General features: G+C 37.9%; 1 protein-coding gene across 1 annotated transcript; it reads left to right on the forward strand.

Annotated features, from left to right (window-relative positions):
* Positions 1-3591: 3591 nt before the first annotated feature.
* Positions 3592-17433, forward strand: LOC122654369 (autophagy-related protein 9-like). The gene is made up of 11 exons (XM_043848435.1): positions 3592-3940; positions 7321-7970; positions 8083-8403; positions 10086-10308; positions 13290-13469; positions 13579-13785; positions 15165-15242; positions 15588-15658; positions 15825-15935; positions 16269-16887; positions 16942-17433. The coding sequence occupies exons 2-11, from the start codon at positions 7396-7398 to the stop codon at positions 17152-17154; spliced, it is 2598 nt and encodes an 865-aa protein (XP_043704370.1). The 5' UTR covers positions 3592-3940; positions 7321-7395; the 3' UTR covers positions 17155-17433.

Genomic DNA, 17433 nt, shown 5'->3' on the forward strand with positions numbered 1-17433 from the left:
TAAACATGTAGGATTTAATAAATTTAGGTGGATTCTAAACTATAATGTTGAATTTCATGTAATAGAACTCAACCGTGGGGCACTTATTCTGGAAATGATGTTTTGGTCAGAAATTAATGAAGAGAACTGTTGTATTTGTTAGACAATTTCCCTTCAAGTATTTGGGTCTTCTGGGAAACAGGGCCCTTGGAGAACTTTTAATTTGTACATCGGCAAAAAAACTGGCTAATTCATTAATTAACCAAACTGGTTGTAGCAAATGCAGTGTCTAGATCAACATTCCATTGTAGAGAAGTCTCTGGGATGCAAAATCGTGATCCAGATTTTCAGTGTCATCCTCTTTCTTGATGTTGCAAACTATCCCTTTAAACTGAAGATCTCCCGGAAAAATGTTCTTGGAAAAGAAATTAGAAGAAATGTACCGAAGCTCAATACGAAAAGAATCATGATTCATTTAGACCCTTTCGGATGAGTTGGTCCTGATTTGGATGAGAATCCAACTCTTTCTCAAAGGGAAAAATAAGACAGAAGCAAGTTATGATTACAGGGATGGCTTGTTGAAAGGATTAGTGGATTGGGATCTTATTTCCCAGGTGGTGATTTATTCAAACAAATCAAAACAGTACTGGAAGGGATAACCTACCTGTCAAAATTCAAACTCCATTAATCCAATAAAGTACAACTTAAATGACTTCCTTCTTCCACTACTCTCCAGGGTCAATGCATGGGCAGTGGGTAGGATGGTCATTTTGCCCTTCCTGTGTGAGACCGCACTGGCAGGTGGCAGCAGAGGATTCAAACCCTTAGCTGACTCAAAAAGTTTACAAATATATTCCACCTCTCTTGGTCCTGATATCCTCACAAAGAGTACAAATGCTATCTTTGCTTTCATTATCTTTTTCTTTGTCTTTCTTTACTAGAAAGGAAGGCATATCGAATATCGATAGGTACTTACGTAGATACTTGGGCGATATTAATTAGTGATAGTTATACGAGGACAATTTACAATATTACCCTTGAGATGCCTTCTAGGTTTCTAATGCTGATTGATTGGGTTCATAGAAGACTAAAGGAGTATTGATGTCTCTTACGTCTTTACCCATGTTGCCGATAGTCATACGAAAATACAAAATTGGGAGAAGTCCAAGCCTTCCAAGCTATGATTTGTGTTGAGGGAGAATGTTTCTTGCCCGGGCGTAGCCTCCGTTAGAAGACCTTCCTCTCATTCTCTGTTTCTCTCTCTTCTCTCATGAAATGACTTTTTTGCCCCTATTGATTTATCCAATAAAAACTCTCAGTGGCTCTCGTGTATCCACATTGCCTCCACTATCGGGCAGGAAATACTTCCCCTGTGTTTATTACCCGTCCAAAAAAAAGTCATGGTTTGTTGAACCAATTGCCTAGCACCTAAAAGAAACGATCTAGTTTTCCTTAAGATCATCGTGCTTGGATGGGTGTCAGAAAACACGGAGAAGGGCACTTCTTACCTTAAATATTAGGGGGAGAGTAATGATGATCTTTGATTCATGGAGAACCCGTGGGTGAAGAAAAACTACCCCTATTAAAAAAAAAAGGATAAAGTACACGTACCCCCTGTAATGCACCCAATATTCCTCGTATCCCCTAAGTTTTTGATAAATCCACGTACCATCCCTGCTTTACCCCCCTAACGCCATTTAAGTCAACACCAGGTATTAAATGCTAAAAAATTATCAAACTATCCTTTCTTATATCTTTTCTAAAATTTGAAAAGACCTAATTACCCTGATCTATTTGTTAAAATTTGAAAAGACCAAAATACCCTCATCTCCCCCAAATCATCATCTTCTTTTACATACCCACCACCTCTACCACCACCACTTCCACCATCACCATCACCATCACCACCACCACCACCACCACCACCACCACCGTGAAGCCCCACCTCCACCACCACCGCCACCCACCATTAACCCATTAATTTACTATTCCAATCCCGGATAAAATTCTTGAATATAAGGCGGCCGGCGTGTTTCGTAGCGTAGGGCAGCCAGCCAGCCAACTTTGCCAGCCATCTCAGACTCAGAGTCGCACTCACACACAGTAGAACTGAGATTTTAAATTCCCGTCCCACCAAAGCTGAAAATCACACATAAAAAAAAATTAAAACTAATATTAAAAGAAGAAGGAATCATCCAAAATCTGAGATTTTCCCCCGCAACACCTCCCACCTTTATATTTCTGGTTTTTTGCTCTTTTAGTTTTGTCCCCTTCTATTACTCATTCTGCTGCTAATTTTTCCCCTTTTTTTCTGGTCTTTTTTGGGTTTTCGAATTAATTTGAAGTGATAGCACCACCTTCCCATCTCTCTCTCTCTCTCTCTCCCGTCTGGACTTGGGGAATTGGGAGGAAGAGAAAAAGAGAGAGATGGGTATGTGATTAGTACCAGTCCCATCTCGTTGATCGCCGCTCTTTTTGGTTGTTTTCTAATTCTTAGAATTTTTCTTTCTTTGTTCTTTTTTTTCTCTATTTTCCCTTTCATTTTTTCCTCCTATCAAGCTTAAATCCACCACCGCGCCCTTACCAAATCTGCGGTGTTGGTGGAGGAATAGGCAAGGGAGGGGGACAGGTGGTGGAATTGGTAAAGGTGGAGGAGTTGGAGGTGCTGCTGGCGGTGGGGCTTCACGATGGTGATGGTGGTAACGGTGGGTGGTGGTGGGTATGTAAAAGAAGATGATGAGCATTTTAGTCTTTTCAAATTTTAGCAAATAGATCAAGGCAATTAGGTCTTTTCAAGTTTTAGAAAATATATAAGAAAGGGTAGTTTGGTAATTTATTAGCATTTAATACTTTGTGTGGACTTATATGGCATTAGGGGGGGTAAAACAGGGGTGATATGTGGAATATTGAGGGATGGCACGTGGACTTATCAGAAGCTTAGGGGGGTACGAGGAATATTGGGTGCATTATAGGGAGTACATGTACTTTACCCAAAAAAACATTATGACTTGTGTCATGGACTGAAAGGTCATGACACTATCCACAGCTTCACTCTCATTTTTTAACTCCTTGGCAAAATTCAAAATCCATCCATGTATAATAAGTTTAGGGGAAGGGACCCGTGTGTACGGGAGGGGAGGGGAGAGGGGGGGCACCGACGCTGCATAAATAAAGGGGATGGGTTTATAGTCATTTCGATAGGGTTGTTGTTCCCATCCGACGGTTGTGCACAAAACCTTTCACCATAAGTTTAACTTGAAAACATTGTATTATATCGTGAATAGATGAAAAAAATGTCAAATTTGATGACCCTTTTCAACTAAATGACCCATCATGTTTATCATATGGGTTTAAAATCTAATGAATGATTAGATATTGATGGAAACTTACTTACAATAAAATTTTGAAGGAAAAAGTAAAAGGGAATTTTTTTTGATTTGGTTGCCTTTGGGCTTTGGCTGTTCTCATTTATTTAATGGGCTTGGTGCTTTTAAATGGGTCAGAGATCACCCATCCTCTCCAAGCCCACCCACTTTCAAGTCCTACTACTCCTGCTTTACGTCTGAGACCAACACTGGAGGGCAAGAAAGAGAGACGAACCGGTGATTCCCAACTTCACGTCTCGTTTAACTGAGAGAAGCTGAACGTTTCGTAAATTTTTTTAAATTTTTTTAAAAAAAATTGGGAATTCCTGTTTCTTCCACGCAATCTGACTCTGCTGTTTCTTTTCTATCTCCTCCTTTCTTTTCGTTCTTCTCTTCAATTCTTCCTTATTCCGATTACCGAATAAACCGCTCTTATTTCTCATCCTTTCTTTCACTGTTCCTGCAAGGACCCGTTCCTTTACTACTGTGCTTCGATTGATTATTACTCTTTCCTTTTTGGGCGGTTGGGGCAACAATCTCCTCTGGGTAGCTGCCGAAATCAATTTTTTCAGCCGGAACTGGTTGATGGGTCGCAGGTAATTTCGTTGTTTGGGGTATCTGTTCTTAGTTTTCATGAGTCTTCAGGTGATTGTCTGCCTATCTATTGTTGCTTTTGTATTTTTTTTTTCGCATCCATTGTGATTTTTATCTTAATTAATCTTTATTTTGAATTCCTTTTTTGGTGGTTATTTCTGTTTGAACGGTTTGAACTTGGAATTAGCGCTGGTCTCTTAGCTACTGAAAGAAGTTTCTTTCTTTCAAGTATTGTACTTAGCCACTTGGATAGCCGGAACTAGTCATGTGTTTGTGATTTCTTTGGTTTATGTTCCATGAAGGTGGAAGGTGCTGTGAGAACAATGGTCTTGTTGTCTAACAGGATAGATTTCTTTAGTTTTTAGTCTTTAGTAAAGGCATGGTTGGATAACGAAAACATATTTTGATATTTTTTTGCCCTGCTTTTTGATGTGCTTGATTGCTTTATTGGAACTATTAAAGTTCCAATTTATATTTTCATTCTGGATTCTGAGATTGGTTATCTGATGACCAAGTGCAGAGGCTCTGGAATAAAATTTTGAGCTTCTGCGATGTGAAGTCCGGATCCAAATTCCAGTATCATAAAGCTGATGCCTAACTCGTCAGTTCAATCAGATGTTATTATTTAATTTTGTAGATGAAACTGATTTTTTTTTTTTTTTTTTTTTTGGTTTCCCTTCTGAAGTCTTGAAGTACATTAGGGATATAAACAGTGAATGCTGATGTAGGATGCCATCTCAACTGTGTTCAGCATTTTGTGCAAAGTTAAGCTTGGTTTCTTCTGTACCTCACTCATTGTGTGTCCTATTGTTATTGTAAGGCATAATAATAATGAAGTGCATGTAGATTTCATGAGAACCATTTTCTATAAGGGCTAAAGCAAAGTGATCGCTAATACCATCTTGAGCCGTTAAATTTTCATGTAAGTTGCATGAGTAGGAGCTACCTTAGTGTCATTGAAATAAATTGATTAAGGGGAGCGCAGAATATTGAAATGGACAAGCAACCAGAGGATTGCAATTAAACTTGTAGTGTCAGCATCTATGAGCAGATCATCATCATTGTTGAATGTTGGAGTAGGTATGATGTTTAAGGAACAGACTGGTGCAAGAAAGGAGGCTTCCTGTTAGATTTAGCAAAACAGGCTCAGGAAACATGATGTCTGGTGTTTTTCACATATGTTAGTTAAATCAGCTTATGTTAATAGTACTGATTCCTACATCTGGTTATGCCTGTTCCGTTAATACCCCTCCTCTCGATCTTAGGCATCAAAGGTTGTCATAACCTTTAATTAGGTGTAAGTTTTGCCCTGGGAAGATCTGATTGAAAATGTAGTAACCACAATGGAATACCATTTTTGTACGCCAAGTGAGTAATAACACATCCAGGGGACTTATTCTAATATTCAATCCATGCAGTTTTTAAGTTCTAATAGTGTATCCCAAAACCTTTATCCTCAGCGTCAAATGTTATGATCTATTCATGTGTATGCTTGGAGGCTGAAGTTAACTGTTTGATTTTCACAAGCTTGGATGTTTTAGATGCCATTTTGTTGGAAGAAATTGATAGTTACTAACATCATGGTAAGCTAACCTTTCATTTATTTAAATTTTCTGTGAGCTGCCCCCCAAAAAAATAAAATAATAATAATAAAATAAAGCCAGTGGATGCCTCAATGCCAAAACTATAAATTTATCCATTTATAGGTTCGATTTGTTGCAGTATAGACAAACTTAACAATTTCGAGGTGGCACTCATAACTTAAGTCTTGGTTGGTTTTGGAAATTGACATTTTAGGAGGACTATCACTATAATTCGTGGAAAGGTAGGACTAGAAATCTTTGAATGCCAGATTGCATATTGAGAAACCTGTTATTGTTTAATAAAGGTGATAAAAGCATAAATATTTAATAAAGGTGATAAAAGCTACCCATATTGATGCTAGAAATTATGAAAATAGGATTATATTTTAAAGATTAACAAAATTTTTGAATATTTGTTGGGAATGAGCACATAAGAACCCAGATGGAAGGAGAGATTGTTTTAATGAATTTATTTACAATTATTATTATTATTATTATCATCCATATCATTATAAGTATTATTGAATTTTAATATAATTTTTACCTATGACTATCTTGCATCGGTAGTAGAAAATGCAATTGATGCTTGGTGGCATTCCCAAGCAACATGTCAGTTGCCAAACTCCCCCTTCATTTGTTTCAAGTTTCTAATATAATCCATGATGATAGCCAACCTACTGCTGCATGTTGGGGATTGAATGAGACTCTAAGTAAAGATTCTAATTATAATCACAGGTATCAGGTTGATAGAACTTAGAACTTGCCAATACTAATGAATGAGATACAATTTCAAAACAATAAGGTAGGTACTTTGATTTCCCCTGGCTTTCAGAAATGGCTGCATTTCTAGCATACTCTATATGAACATGTGTTGAAGTGGGAATACTATTAGTTAGGATACAGCCAAGGAGACATAAATGAGAAATTGAAAACTTTCCAAGTAGAAATGGGAGTCACCTATTTTTCGGTTTCTTCTTTTCTGTTCTGACTTGATCATTAGTTCTAATTGTGCTACTATAGCTGCATCCAGATGTCTATCATCATCATGAATGGTGATCATAGCTCTGGTTGCAGTAGTATAACCCTAGGCAAACAGCCATTTGTGGTATGTATGTTTGTGATGGACTCATTTGTATGTGTGTTGTTTTTCAGGGGCTGCTGATATTTTCCTACTCATATTGTTCAATAAATGCTTACTTTTTGAAGTTGATACTGTACACTTTATATGTCAGCTAAATCATTCAAGGGGCTCTGGAACCTTGTTTGAGATATTGGAAGTTTTGCTTCATATAGTTATTAAACTACAAGTTTGTGTAGTGACTGTAGCCAACACTATAGTTATCAAGGCGATGCCATGGCGTCCAGGCTCCTTGGACGCCTTGGGCGCCTAGGTGGTCCCCTTGCCGCCATGGTGGTGTCACCTTGATTTTTTACAAATTAAAATGCCATTGTCGCCTTCCCGCCTTGATAACTATGGCCAACACTTAGTGGTTTGGATGTGGCTTGATTGACTTGAGTTGAGTGTTCATTGGAACTACTAGTTATAGCTGTCCGATTCTGTTTGAAGTTGTCAATTCCTTGGAAATATATTTGATTTGTTGTTATTTCTCTTATTCTGTTTAGACCATATACTTTAGTTAATGTGATTCTGTTTATTTTCCTTTTTTACTTTAGTTGTATCTTGGTAGGAACAGGGAACCTATTTTTATTAATTTGAGATATAGTCAGTTCATGTTCTGTTTCCTGGGATATTTTCTCTTGGAATAATGGTAGTTTTTTTTCTTCCCCTTTGATTCCAGCTCCTTGCATTAATCATTGGAAGTAACGGTTTGGGTAATGGACTGGCCATTTTTGCTTGATCTGTGTGTTTGTGAATGATGTTCAGTGGACAAAAAGGTATACATGCTTCCGGCATATTAAAATGGAAATGGCATGGTGAATCATCTTTAAACACGGGACTGCTTAATGATGTGCCTCCTGAGATTGAGCTGTCTGATTATCGAAGGCTGCCAAGTTCTGGTAGTGAGAGCCCTTCTGGGCTTCTCAACGGAGAGGGCGTGAAGGTAGAAGCAATTGCTGATTTAGACCTATTTTTTGAAAGGCTGTATAACTACTACTGTGAAAAAGGACTTTGGTGCATAATCATCAAGTGGGTGGTTGAACTGCTGAGCCTGGGTTTCACCATATGTTTCTCAGGGTTTTTCCTGTTATTTGTTGATTGGAATGGCCTTCGAAAGGTAAAGTGTGGGATAGATGCATTTGGGTCGGGAAAGAACTGTGATCTGGCTAAAGAAGCTCTTCATTCACACCCATTAACTCCTTTCACACTTTCCAAAGGTATTATTGTTGGGTATTTGGGAATATTTTCCATCTATTGGATCTTCTGTTTTCTGAGGTTCTTTACCCAATTGAAAGACACTTTGGAGATCCGCCATTTCTATTATAATAGGTAATTTTGATGATGGTTATTTATGTATTTATTTATATATTTTTAAAGTAGTTGGTTTCTAAAGCAATTACAGTGCATACTCACCAAGTTTGTTGTTTTCTTCCTTCTGCAGTCTCCATGTGACGGACCGGGAAGTTCAAACTACATCATGGGCATCAATTCTTGGGAAGGTTGTTCAAATACAAGGGTCACAGCAACTTTGTGTGGTGAAAGATCTCTCAGCACATGATGTGGTAATGCGAATAATGCGCAAAGAGAACTACTTAATTGGGATGCTGAACAAAGGTGTCCTTGCTTTCCCAATTTCTTGGTGGATCCCAGGAGCTGGTCCTGCCGTGAACTCTGGAGAGGATGGAAAGAAAAATTATTTAATGTTGACAAAGACTCTTGAATGGACTTTGAATTGGTGCATACTTCAGAGCATGTTTGACAGGTATATTTTCAGTGATTGATTCGAAGAAGGTGCATTTAGTATCAATAATACATTATAGTTATTTTTTTTTTTACATACATGAGACCTTGTGCATTGCTCTGTGGATAATGTTTCCGCATTCACTCACTTGAAAGTCCTGACATCTTCTAAAGAGATTGTTCTTTAAGAAGTCAAGAGAACTTATTCTATGGTTGGATCTAGGGATATAGAAGTCAGAATATAGAGTGAGAGAATTATCTGTGGAATAGCGCCTTTACTGTCTTCCCTCACCCCTTGCCCCCTCCCCCCACATCAGAAAAAAGAAAATCCAAGCAGTCGAATGTTTGAGTCATTTAAATGGGGAGATGCTAATACTTCTCACTTTTTTGTACCCTCTCCCCTTAGTTACTTTCCTTTATAATCATATTCTCTTTGTACCTTAGAAACAGCCATATCAATGTTTCTCTTCAGTTTAAGTACCAACTGCAAATGTTATCAACATTTGACAAGTTGAAGAGTAACCTTCATGTTTTTATATCCTTCAAATCTTATGTCTAAATGCTTTCAAATGTAAATGCATATAGAATAATTCAAATGGAGAAGACGAACAATGACAAACCTGTGTTAATTTTTTAGGTTTTGGTAGGGTGCATGAGTAAAGCCTCATGAAATTTATTAAAAATGTGGTAGAACCTCAGTCGATTTTACTGCTCTGTATATTACTAGATCACCATTCATTTACAAAAGATGTGCCCAACTGTCTCATATAGAAATTCATTTTTCTAAAACTTTGCTAAGGTTTTCTAATGGGTAGGATTATGATCTTACAAGCAAGCTTGTCATGTTAATCGCTATTATTCTTGTTTATTACCGAATTTTTCTGTCATTAGATTATCCAATTTATGGTAGGGACTGCAATGTGATTCTTATCTTTAAGCTATTTCCACCGCCGGGGAGGGGGGGAGGTGGTTGTTTGGGGTGGTTATATATCATTATGATTGGCAGCTGCATGATAAATTTTTTTTATTATTATTATATGAACATATGGCTTTTTAGCTATCACTCACTCAACTTGCTGCTGTTACTCTACTAAGTTATGAATACAATTGCTGAATCACTCTAGCTTTTCTTTTCTTTTTTTTCTACATTTTTTCCTTTACTGCTGAATCACTTGATTTTGGTAGAATACAGAATTAATCTAAATAATAATATATGAATTGCTTAACTGTGTACCGAGCAAAAAGAAAAGAAACCTTTGGCCCAGCAAACTCATATAATACAAGGGAGAAAATAAGAGATAACACAACTTATATAAAATAATGTTATGGTTCTGCAGAAGTCAAACAGATGGACACTGAATTAGAAAAGTTCAGCAAATATATGGGGCATGGAATGGGAGGGGCATAAATTATTACTTTTTTGATTCAGCTCCTGGTTGTCATCCTTCTTGTTTTGGTTCATCCATGCATGAAATGGAAGAAATTTCTTGTTAGGTGGTTTACTTAATGGTATATTTTGCATCAAATATAGATGATTTTAACATTCTTGAAGCTTTTCTAGATTTTTCATGGAGGAAAATGCAACCAACATTTTTATTCTCATTATTTCGGCTTTAGAACATGTAGCAGAAAGTGCTACAGAAAAGAAAGAAATTGGGTATGTTTGGGATCTTTTCATGTGCTGATCCATAATCTGGTTTGCAGAAACTTTTGTGTCCGGAGGGACTTTATTTCTAATCCTTCTTCATTAAAGAAGAGGCTAATGGCAGTTGGGCTTGGGATGCTTCTATTGTCACCATTTCTTGTCATATTTATGTTGGTATACCTCTTCTTGAGGCATGCTGAACAGTTCTACAACCATCCAAGTACTGCATCATCCCGAAGGTGGTCTACCCTATCAAAATGGATCTTCAGGGAATTCAATGAGGTACAAGTATAATCTCCTTCCTCCCCCTGAGGGCTGCCTGTAGGTGGTTAAAACTTAAAACCCCTAGTCAAATTCCTTGTTCCTCTTGTGCTAAGTAATCCTCTATGCTGACTATTCTGTTGACCTTGTAACAATTATTAGAAATTATCTCAAAATTTTTGCCAGTGTATTGATTATTTTGATTATTTCTATCTATACAGATGGATAGGTTCTCCAACACCTGAGATTGATTCATTATGATCTTCATTGCCCGAACATATGTTTGAAAGTGTGTCAAATTTTATTTTAGCTCCTAGAAATTTACTATGTGAGTGGGCGAGCCTTGGCGCAACGGTTAAGTTGCGCTATTGCAATCTGTTGGTTGCGGGTTCAAAACTTGGAAACTGCCTCTCCGGCGAATCAGGGGGTAAGGATGCGTACATTTGCCCCTCCCAAACCCTGCAGTAGTGGGAGCCTCGTGCACTGGGATGCTTTTTTTGTTTAAAAAAAAAATTTACTATATGAAGTTTTATGATTGGTATTTCATATGTTATTTTCAGACACCAGTGGCATGAATGGCAATTTCTATTACTGCAGGTAGCACTAGTAATACTTAGAGTTCTAGTTTTGTGCCCTTGCAGCTCAAGGACAGTTTTCCTTTTGGTAGAGGATGAACCTGCGAATTCTATTGCAGATGATGAGTAGGCTAGAGGAAGGTGTGGAAAAGTATATGGGCTTGTAGCCTATGATGCGGGCCCTCCTTTGGTCTAGGCCTTGTAATGGTGTCTAAACCCTTGTCAACAGATTGCAAAACACCATCCCAAAGGTAGGATCACAGGTTTGCAAAAGGAACCAGAATTTAAAGAATATTATATCTCCCAATCAATTTAACAGATGTGGTTGAAATTTAGGTCGAATAGGGTTTTCTATTACTATCAATTAATCCCAAAATTGGTGTTGATCCAACTGTCGGATTGTAAACCATAGGGTAGTTTCAGAATAGCAGTTAATAGTGTTCCTAAAATCTAGGAACTTTGATATCAGTCAATCAGCAATTCGGATGACCACCAAATTCTGGTCGAACCACCTTTTTTAGCATAGAGAATCTCCTCCTAATCTCCGCTAGATCTAAGGGGTCAGATTCCCCTAGATGACAGTCTCAATTGGAAGCAAAAACACTCCCAAAACAGGGGTGCCACCAGCTATCAAACAGCAGCCAAATGATGTAAAAATAAATCCCAGATGTTACCCTGTGAATCACGCTTATATTTAGTGAATAAAAGGTTATTGAATCCCACAGAAAATTTAAGAAAAGAGTTGAAGAACAAAGGGAAGGGAAGAAGATCAGATTCCCCCCCCCCTCCGATCAAACTCAGAATCTCACTGAGGTTGCTGCTGTCTCTCACAGCTCCATTAAAGCAAAAAAGGCCAAATTCTTTATTCATCATAATCATGTGGGGAGCCCTTAGGCTCTTACACCTATAGATAGAGTTGAGTAACCAACTGGGACAGTAAAAGAGAAATTAAAAAGGAACTCTCCAATCATAAGGAGATGTTAAAAATGTCATAATATTGAGAAGAAAGGAGCTAGCCTATGAAGAGGGGCATAGACATTTCTTAAAACGTTTGTGATGTAATTTAAGTTGGCAAAGAAGGTGGAAGTGGAGATAATAAATAAAAAATTGTGTGCAGAGAGGATAAAGAGGGGATGGATCTGTGGGAAAATTGATGAGTTTGGGGGGGGGGAGGGTTTAGGGAAACCTAAGAGTAAGCATCACCATGCTACGGTAGAAGGGCAATGGGAGAGACTACTTATGCCATTGTCTATTTGCAGGAGCAAAGGATATATTACAGATAAAACATAAAAGAAAATTAAACCTGGTATGAGGAAACTAGAGAGATGGGATTTAGATAACCTTAGTTTTAAAACTATCCTTATTTGTTCTACCATACTAAACAAGATACTTCCTGGATTCTTTAAACCCTGTGCAAGAGATTGGAGGGACATTCAGTTTCAAAGCAAAATCTCACAATGCATCTCTATTTCTGGTAGAAATTTGTGTTTTATCTTTTGAATTCCTCTTTTACATTGAAGCCTGAAGGTGATTGAATAGGCCAATATTTCTTAAAAGAGGGGGGGGGTAAAAGAGGAGAGAGAGAGAGAGAGAGTAGACCAGTTCAAAGTAGCCATGATGTTATTCTTTGAAAGTGAGCATGGAGATAATTTTTAGGGATATATTCCTTAAAGATGCGACTAGGTAAACTTCTGGGAAGTTTGATGAGGTGCTGAGACTCCTTTAAGTCATGTCTTCTCCATGTTAAGCTATGTATGGCGCTATTACTTTGGTTCTGAGATTCCATCAATCAGAATTGAATTACTTTGTCATTGATGCACTTGATTAATTCATTCAGACTTTGGGCCCCGTGTTAGTACAGGAAGGGGATCTGAAAGTTTGGACTACTACTCTAGCTGGTGCTTTTGTGATCAATTCGTATTAGGATTCTTTGACCTGAAGTCCAAATTCTCCTGCGAATTTTGTCAAAATTGCGTAAAGAGAATATTTTAGCAGCAGGGCATCTACAATTTATATTGTAGAGGAGATTCCAAATATACGTTTCTTATGCAAGCAAGGGGGAATTAGTGAGTCATTGCTAAAGTTTGTGGAGTTTGCTTTCATTTGCTCTTTTGCTAGATGATTTGGGGAGTAATAGAATAATATTCAGTGGCATTGTCCTTAATAAAAGAAGGGATTGAACACTTAATTCTCATGGTCACTGTTTCTGCTGCATGTAAACTAATTTTTATGTTTTCTCTGGAGATTGGGAGGATTTAAGCTCATACTGTGAGTGTATTTCCTTATCTTGAATTGATGATCATTATCTCATTTATCATCCTTTTTAATTTTTACCTGAAAAAAATGTTTAATCTTGATATTTTTACTTTAACATATCAATTCAATTTTTTAACCTTGATAATATACTGTCTCGTTTGTTCACTTCAGGTTGACCATTTGTTCAGACACCGAATCAACAACAGCTTAGTACATGCTGATGATTATCTGAAACAATTTCCCTCTCCTATTGTTTCTATTATAGCCAAGTTTATCTCTTTTGTGGCTGGTGGTTTTGCTGCTATTTTGATCATAATTGCATTTCTAGAAGAATCTCTTCTAGAGGGCCAGGTAACAATAGTAATTTTCACCATTATCAGATAGTGTTGCAGGGTTTTTCTTTTTGGGTGAATGCGACTGTTGGTTATTTATTTAACACTCGCTTTTTTGGAATAATTAGATATATGGTCGTAACTTGTTCTGGTATGCTGCTGTTTTTGGAACGGTTACGGCTATTAGCCGAGCTATGGTGACCAATGAGCTTCAGGTCCTTGATCCACAAGGGGCTATGTCTTTGGTAGTCCAACATACACATTACATGCCAAAGAGATGGCGTGGTAAAGAAAATATCGATATGGTCCGGATGGAGTTTGAAACCTTATTTCAGGTAAGCTTTTTAAGGTGCTGCTTAATGCTCCCCCCCCCCCCCCCCCACCCCAACTATAGTTACTTGTTTAATTACGATTCAGTTACATTCTTTTACTGTATGAACTTCGTTTTAAAGTTTGCACATGTTATTCTTGTGTTCTAATGTTTCTTGCCGTTAGTCTCTTTGTCAGGACCTGTGCCTTTATCACAATTTCTTACTTTTTGGGCATTAATTATTTCCATGGATAACCATCAAATTACTTTGAATAAATTCACCCTTGAACAGATTCAGATATGCCTAAATCCTTTCTATCAAATTTTCTTTCAAAGGAATTGATTAATCATTCATGGTTGAAGGTTCCCCCACACCCCCTAATGTAAGACCTGATCCCAGAAACACAAAAAGAAAATTATGTATTTTCCCTTTATTATATTAATATTTGTATTGTATTGAATTCAGGGACAGGGACAAAAGAAATAGGGAAAATACTTAATTTTCTTTTGTGCAGGCTGACTTGAATTAGCTTTCATCGAAAATTTTGAACCGTAGAGAATTCCCAAGAGACAGACAGCTGGCCTTCTAATCTGTTTTGAGTTGTATCCAGGAAATCACTTTGTGGTACATCAGGGGGCATTGAAACCCATTTCATTGGACAACTTGCTTGACTGTGGGGGGCACTGCACTGTAGACCATCTGCTATCACAGGAAGCGTTAAGGACAATCCGAATATTGCACCAAAAACTCTGCTTGTGTTGTCAATCAACAAGCTACACTGACTAGTCACATCATACTTGACTGTGAAAATATTACTTTGAGATTAGAATACATTCTACCTTGAACTTCACTAGGGTGGGTATCCCCAAGATATTTCTTGGTCATAAAATTATACTGTAGGCTGTCATCCTCAGGCAAAGACTAGTTGGGCTCACTGAGAAAGCTGGTTCTGACTTCTGACATTAGTTAGTCTTCTTCTCTGGGTTGACATATATTCTCCCAGTTGGTCTAGTAGTGGTTTTCTTATTCATCGTCTTCCTTCAACACAACTAAGGTTTTACTGGAGAACTCAGCCCCATCCAAGATGCTAGAGATGCAAACATGATTAGATTTTCTCATAATTACTGCAAATTTTAAGTCCCTGATTGAAGTTCTTTTAGCTTATGAATTCTATGGTTATTATCACCCACAAAGACTGAAAATAAGTCCTGCAAATTTCACCCAAATTTGGATATGTTATATCAAATATTTCTTCTATTCTTTATTCACTTTTTTTTTCTTTTTTTTTGGGGTGGGGGGAATGTTTCACACTGTTTAGATTATGATTTTTACAATATTTCCTATTCATAGCTGCATCTTCCAAGAAAGACTAAAATCTATGTTGGTGTTTTTTGGCGATGCAGTACACTGGAATGATGTTATTTGAGGAGATGGCGTCTATTTTTCTCACCCCATACTTGCTTCTATTTGTTGTTCCAAAGGTAGTATTGTTCGCTTAATTCAACAAACTAATACTTTTCTCTGTGCAACATAGTTCAAAAACTCGGGTTTCGGCCTGACCGAAATTTTCCGAAACAGTTCATTTTTATGCTGTGAGTTTCAGTTGGCCATTTCGGGAGGCAAACAGCCAAAATGATCGAAATTTCGATTGAAATGACCAAAACAGTGCTGAGTCCTTAATTCACCTGTTATTTCGTCCGTTTCATTGAAATCACCAAAATGGCGAGTTCTTGAACTATGCTGTGTGATACACAACACCTCTCTCTCTCTCTCTTTAGTTATTAATTTAACAGCTGCTGACCTAATAAATTCTGTCCATTTTGCAGCGTGTGGATGACATTTTGCAGTTCATTTCTGATTTTACAGTGGATGTTGAAGGCATAGGTCACGTTTGCAGGTTTATGTTCTTCCATTTTTTTAAAAACCTCCTTAGTTGAATCCATCACATCTGGGGCCTTCTGCTATCACCAGCCAAGTTAAGCACAGCATTCTGCCGCTTCTTGCTCTTAATATTGAAATTTCTAAAATTCAACTTTTTTTCTCTCTTATTTCAACAATACCAGCTTAAGTGTCTTTGACTTTGAAGCCCATGGAAACAGTAATTATGGTTCACCATACAATGCATCTCACTCTCGAAGAAGCTCCCAAGGGAAAATGGAGAAATCATTCCTAAGGTATGCTTACCATGTACTTTTTAGAAAGAAGTGATCTGGTAAACTATCATCCTTCTAATTTGCTTAATTTTTTTTTTGGGCGAACTAATTTGTTTAATTTGCACTAATTATGAGTATATATAAACTAGCAAAATTTGCACAGAACTCATGGTTGAGCTGTAGTATATCGTTTCTTAAACTGTTGATATCCAAATGCTGTTAATCTTACAACATTTAATAACTATAATTATTGTGCTACCTATTTATCTGTATCTCCTTCTAACCCCCCCCCCCCCCCCCCAAAAAAAAAAAAAAAAAGGTTCCTCTGACTAATTCTTCTTGGCATTTGCCCAGCTTTCAGAGTAGCTACCCTACCTGGGAACCTAATGCTCAAGGAAAACAGTTCCTGTCCATTCTTAGAAATTTCAGGGAGCAGAAATGGCAAGGGCAGGGAACTCAACAGGCATATTCGCCTCACAGGACATGGCAAAGGAGTGAAGGTGACATGCTTAGTTTTTTTTCAAGGGATGTACTTACCAATAATAATGGGGGTCTTCCCAGAGCAGGCTATCAGTTGGGTTCATTCTGGCCAATCGGTGCAGAACAAAAGAATCACCCTTATATACTTGATTGGTATTACACATCTCAACCCCCTCATATGGCCAGTAATTCAGAAGATGCTCCAAATTTACAGTGTGAGATAACAGTAGAGCCATCTAGAGATATCTGGAAGCCATTTACCAACCCTACTGCACAATATGAACCAAGATTTGATGCAAACTGGGGTTATCCTCCCGAGGACCGGATACAGAGTCAGTTGGGAGCCTCCACCTCAGCCCCTTTCTTCCGGGAAAGTGTGCTTCAGCAAAATGACTCTGGTGATGTTAAGCCCTCTACTGATAGCCATTGGTGGGCCCGAAGTGAACCACATTCAGTGGGGCCCCAGACAAGTTTCCTTGAGCCTCCTAATTTTGTCCATCACACTTCCGATGATCCCTATGTGCATCACACTTCTGACGATCCCTATGTGCATCACACTTCTGATGATCCCTATGAAAATATTTCGGATAGAAGCTCGGTGCAGGAGCAGCACTTGGACTGGAGGCAGTCCAACTCATTGTCTAGGACAGCATATGTGGACGACTACGGGGATGATGGGGATTTCAATCTCCCATTCAATGTTTACAATAAGCCATCAGGAAACTTTACTATGAGTCAACAGCCAACCAGCAGTGAGTGACTGCTTGCAACAGAACCTCTTGTTCTCTTTTCAATATGCTCACAGCATGTGTTTGGATTGCTTGCTATTCAAGTGCAGCAAGGTGATCTGTGTGATACTCAAAACATGAAGCTTCATATTCTTTGTTGTATATAAATTCCATTGGAATGACAGTTCCTGTATGGTTCTGCTTCTGCCATTGTGCCTGGTAAGGTGGCCAAAGGAAAAAGGAGCCACCGTAAACTTGTGACAAATGTAAACAGATAAATTATTATTCAACTCAATTCATTCCTTTTCAAA

Source organism: Telopea speciosissima, chromosome 3, assembly GCF_018873765.1.
Source record: "Telopea speciosissima isolate NSW1024214 ecotype Mountain lineage chromosome 3, Tspe_v1, whole genome shotgun sequence".
NCBI lineage: Eukaryota > Viridiplantae > Streptophyta > Magnoliopsida > Proteales > Proteaceae > Telopea > Telopea speciosissima.